We start from the raw sequence: 5,311 nt of genomic DNA on the forward strand, positions 1-5,311 counted from the left end.
CAGTATATGCACACACAATATTCATACATACAAACATGAACTTTGAACGTGTCCTTTTTTTCATATGCTTCACTTTTTAAAAATGTAGAAATTCATCTATGACTGGATTAAACCGTAATTAAATTCAGTTGCCAACTTATTCTACTCGGGGAAATTCAGGTGTTCAGGTGATCATTCTGCGCAAGACATTTTCCTAATTCATGTACATGGGCATGACTCTGATCACGTGTCCTGTGTAAAAATGACTGGTAGTGAAAAATTTGCAGAGTGAGCGTTTTATAAATATTCATTCTTATGCAGCATTCATGTTAGCACTCTAAAAGATAATTAAACAAGATCATTGCTTGCTCTAAATATTATTGTGAATGAGTCTTATGACAGCCCTTTTATGTTTGGGTGACCTAGAGGGGGAGAAGGAAGTATTGGCTGGGGGAGGTAAGGTTCAAGTGGTTGATCAGCTGTCAAAGAGACACCCTGAGGTCTTCATTGTGGAAATGGGAAAAAAAGTGTGATATGGTGTTTTTCTTATATCCATGTCATGTAGGGGGACACACAACATCAGTTTAGCAGAATTAGTGAATCGAGTACCACTGATTGAAGTCTGGGTTTCTGCACAGGATCTTTGGCAGTGGTCCAAAATATAATTGTGCTGCGTACATGCAAACATGCTTGACAAGAGGGTGCAGAATATAGGAAATGAAAATGTTTGTTTACTTTGTATATCTTTGCTGTTTAAAGCAGGTTTTAGCCTCTATATATTTTCCTTGAACCTCAATTAAATGGTACCCCCTATAGTAAAATGTGACCACAGGAACAAATCCTAGATTTTGAGTAGATACAAATATCCTTCACTTCACAGGACTCAATCTAAGCTTTATGAATCCATAGCTCTTCTGAATGACTTTTTCATATGCAGTCAATGGAGATGATATATGCGGGATGTAATTCATTAGACATTGATGTCCCCAATTCCACCCCCACTTTTTTTGGCCTAGGTTTTAAACATCTTGACTCGTATAAACATCCAAAATGGGGCTCTGCCAGTGTTTCATGTCCCATATTTTGTTTTGAAGTTTGGAAAGTTGAAGACTTGTCCGGAGCCTCTCCAGTGCTGAGATATTTTGTAAACAGGCTTTACAAAAACCAGCTCTGTTTCTCCACCAGGATCCCAAGCTGCACATCAGATGCTCAGTGAAGAGGTTTTGATGTGAGATCCGTCAAACACAACATGCTTCGCGAAAAAGACAGATCCATTTGGCTTGTATGTGCTGGAGATGATCCAGAAAGATTACTTAATTTGTCTCCAGCACGACACTAAAAATAGCTTGCAGACAATTTAAGACTGTTATTTTGTGCTGCCATGTTATTAATAAATACATTTTATAATTGATTTAAAACCTTTATGCGGTGTTGATTTTGTGACACTTTTTAATGAGAGGTTTGTCAGTACCAGTGCTTCATAATTTGATGATGTGTTTTACTCTTCCAGACTGGCTGTGGGAGATCCATCAGCTTGTCTTCCTATTGTGAGCTTTGCCTTCACGTCCTTTTCCCCCTCACTCACAGAGCACCTGGTTGATTATGGTGTGGAACTAACCGGAATGAATGATTTACGATTTATTGAGAATGTTTACAAGGTGAATTGCATTAACCATATATTATATTTTTTATTATGTAGCTTATTATGCATATGTTGTACATATAGCCTTTTAACTGAACTCTGACTTAAATATTTGAACACAATTACAATTCATTTATTTGTTCATGCATTTCTTTTTCTTTTTCTTTTTCTTTTTGTGTCCTGCAGAATGCAAAAGAACGTATTTTAAAGAATATTGTAACCAAACAGTTTTGCTGTCCATTGACAAAAAGAAACACAGGAAAACATTGTTTCAAAATATCTTCTTTTATATTCCACAGAAAAAGAAATCAAGACTTGATGACAGAATTTTCATTTGTGAACTATGCCTTTAAAATATATTCATCCCATTCATGGTTTAGGCTTGGGGTTATTGGATAATTTGTATTTGAAATCAACAACAGATCTTTATTAGCATGCATCTTTTTGCATCCCCCTTTAATTGGATTTTTATTAACTGTTTGCAGTTTCTTTCAAGAGCTTGTGGTTTTAAGGAATTGGTTGTTTTAAATGGATCAAAGTGGTTGCAGTTGCTTTGTCTCATTCTCGAGGACAGAAAGTTCATTTTTCGAGGTCAAACAATACAGAGTTTAGAACTATGAACGAGTCATTGATAATGTTTTTCACTCCACCTTTAATGAGGTGGATTTCTTTTTGAAAAAGCAATTTCACATGTAATGAAATTCACAAAGCCAGGCTTTGTGTTGCCTGTTTTAATAGCCTTATTTATTGGCACTGTCCCTGATCTGGAAATGCAGGTCTCTCCAGAGCTCTGTGATTCACAGCATCATATTCTCCAGCAAAGCATTCAGATGTTCAACTGGCAGCTCTTCTCCACCAAGTCTTGAGTAATTACAATTGTCTGCTCACGTCTCTCTCCTGCAGTGAGAGAACAAAAAAAGGGGGCAGGCCTTCATGTTGGTCCAAGTCGTCTGATCTCAGATTAACTCAAAGCCGATTCTGTACATTTAGCCGTGGGACTGGAGCGCTGCTCTGTCTTTCAGCACTTCCTTCTGTTCATTGACCTTTCGTGCAGTTCTAAAAGAGATCTGGCCTTCATCCCAGGATAATGTGCAGCTCATATGAAATATTCTGGGGGGAATAAGTGGTCCCATCATGTTACCTTGAGGACCTTGGTGGCATTTAGCAGGAAAGTGGTGTTTAGCAGTTTTGTCATATTTTTCCATTCGTCATTTTCCCTTTGTGCTACAGCTCACTGTTTACATATGGCTTTTCCTTGTGATTAGTCTTGGTGGCTCCTCTGAATCCACTTAGGGGAGCATTTCCTTCCAATTCTTTTAATACATTAAACCCCACAAATAGTATTATTGATTTATTTGTTGGTTTGTTTTTTGTATCTGCATTTTCATGTGAACATCTCTTAAAATGTAGGTCTTGCGGGATGTTTTCAGCTATAAGCCACTGTTGACCAAACAGCAGTTCCTTCAGTTTGGCTTTGCTGTGAGGAAAGTCATCATTCTCTGTGATATCATTGGCCTTGTTCTCAACAAACACAAAGAACTCACTAAAGAAAGCAAGGTATTCCAAAGATTTACCCATGCAGGTTTTCTTATATAGAGATATGGTACCATTTCAATTATTGGCCAATATTTGAACATTTTTATGTATGTTTGATATTATCTATTATTTATTAATTTAATTTAATGTAATTTATATGATTTATTTTAGTTTTTGTGTGTTTTAGTTTTAATCTATTTAGATATAATTATATTATAATATATACTGTAATATCAGACATTTATTGGTTATTGGCCATAATGTAATAGGAAAATAATTTTCAGCTAATTAATTATTATATTGTATTGCATTGCATTGCATTGTGTTGTGTTAGTAGAAACATTGTTTATTCTGTTTTCTTACAGCATGTCAGTAAGCCAAAGAGAAGGCCTCAGTTCAAGAGCTGCAGTAAAAATGAGATCCCTTCTGCTGAGAGTAACTCACTGGGGTTAACAGACCTGACAGTAGGTGTTCATGTTTCGGACAATAAACAAAATAGTTTTGATAATAATAATAATAATAATATTTATTATTATTATTACTATTATCAGTGTTTCTGTCCCTCTTAGGTACCTCAGAAGCAGCCACTGGTAGAAAGGCATCTTGGCAGCAGCTCAGTACCAGCTCAGATCAGATGCTCCTCAGAAGAGCAGCCACAGCAGGATGAGGAAACAGAAAAGGACTCGTCTCAGCCTGAAGATTCCATTGTGAGAATGCGCATCCTGCAACACATTTACACAGAGGGAGGTGCATGCGAATCAACTAGTCAAGCATACATTATGCACAAAGTAGTCTGCATTTATGGTTGAAAGAAAGTGTGAAACACTACGAGAACCATTATTGGTGACAATGGTTGTGATTAAAACAAAATATAAATTAGACATACACTGCTGTTATTTATTTTATTTTTCTTTAATCTTTTTAAATCCTTTTCACCCCAAATGGATTTGGGGGAATAATTTGCTCATTTTTAATGTGTTAGGGAACTCAACTACAGACTAATTCAAAATGCCAATTCCTAGAACACAGAATCTTCTGCAAAGTTCTTGTTCAATCCAATGTAATGCACAGGCTGTCTTGTTAGGAGTGTGTTTTAGAGAGCCGGCTGAGGGGTGTAGAAGCAAGTCTTCTGGAGAGTGTTGGCAGACTGGAGCAGCGATTGGCTTTTATGGAACACAGGATTCATGCTCTGGAGAAAAGCTTTGCTGGCAAGATTATCATCAAAAGCAACCAGTGGGAGAACTTGGAGAGTCGCGTGCTACTGCTGGAGACCAGGCTGGCACTGACCTCAGCACAGGTACAGGAGTTTAACATCTGTTTGGAGGTTTGGAACTGTGCACTTTAATTTCTATTGCTATTGTGGCATAATGCTGCTTTCTCCCAAAACTCACTTTGATGATGAAGCTTGCATTACGTGATGAAAAGCAGTGACATTCTCCAGCACAGATACACATGCACTAGCAAAGCTCTCACATGTGTTAGTTTCAAAAATGGGAAATTAATTTGGAAAATACAGTATTTTAGGAAGACTGCAAACCACTTCTTTCAACAGGTCAAATGCCAGTATACAGCAACTGATGTGTTCAGGAAAGAGAAGTTTTAAGTAATTCAACATTCTAACGGTTCATGAGCATGTTATTTTAGGATTTGTTTTAAAATGGCAAGCTGACATTGCAGAAGTAGTGAATATAAGATGAGTTAATGTGTTTTATGGTGCTTACAAAACAAAGTTTTCTCTACTTCTATAGGGTCTAACTTCAGGAGATGATGTCTTTAGCACAGACAATGGTAGATTCAAAGAGGACACAGGTACTTGGCAACATTTTAGCTTTAAAATTGTAATAATTTAAAGAAACTATACATTCCTTAAATCTAAAATAGTTTGAATTTTCCATTTGTATCTGTGTTAAAGTATCTGCAAGTGGCATTTCTACTGTGATTCATCCACCATCTGACATCAGTGATAATGGACACACTCCAGCCAGTTCTCCTCCGACAGCTCCCCAGGTGACTCCAGCCATCCAATCCCATCCATCCATCCAATCACACCCATCCATCCATCCATCCATCCACCTCCATCCAACCCACCCATCCATCCAATCACACCCATCCATCCATCCATCCATCCATCCAATCACACCCATCACACCCATC

General features: G+C 37.4%; 1 protein-coding gene across 4 annotated transcripts in view; it reads left to right on the forward strand.

Annotated features, from left to right (window-relative positions):
* Window positions 1-5,311, forward strand: part of LOC107676682 (centrosomal protein of 44 kDa-like) — a 17,509-nt gene that overhangs the window by 5,593 nt on the left and 6,605 nt on the right. For 3 of the 4 annotated variants that reach the window (XM_016471312.1, XM_016471310.1, XM_016471308.1), the window contains 7 exons: window positions 1,490-1,637; window positions 3,032-3,178; window positions 3,523-3,621; window positions 3,727-3,864; window positions 4,242-4,454; window positions 4,906-4,966; window positions 5,070-5,164. In XM_016471312.1, the coding sequence (XP_016326798.1) occupies window positions 1,602-1,637; window positions 3,032-3,178; window positions 3,523-3,621; window positions 3,727-3,864; window positions 4,242-4,454; window positions 4,906-4,966; window positions 5,070-5,164 (789 nt within the window). In that variant the 5' untranslated portion in view covers window positions 1,490-1,601. The remainder of the gene's footprint in view (window positions 1-1,489; window positions 1,638-3,031; window positions 3,179-3,522; window positions 3,622-3,726; window positions 3,865-4,241; window positions 4,455-4,905; window positions 4,967-5,069; window positions 5,165-5,311) is intronic. The other variant, XM_016471309.1, reaches the window with a different exon arrangement.

The sequence above is a fragment of the Sinocyclocheilus anshuiensis genome, unplaced genomic scaffold (assembly GCF_001515605.1).
Source record: "Sinocyclocheilus anshuiensis isolate Anshui unplaced genomic scaffold, SAMN03320099.WGS_v1.1 scaffold76, whole genome shotgun sequence".
NCBI lineage: Eukaryota > Metazoa > Chordata > Actinopteri > Cypriniformes > Cyprinidae > Sinocyclocheilus > Sinocyclocheilus anshuiensis.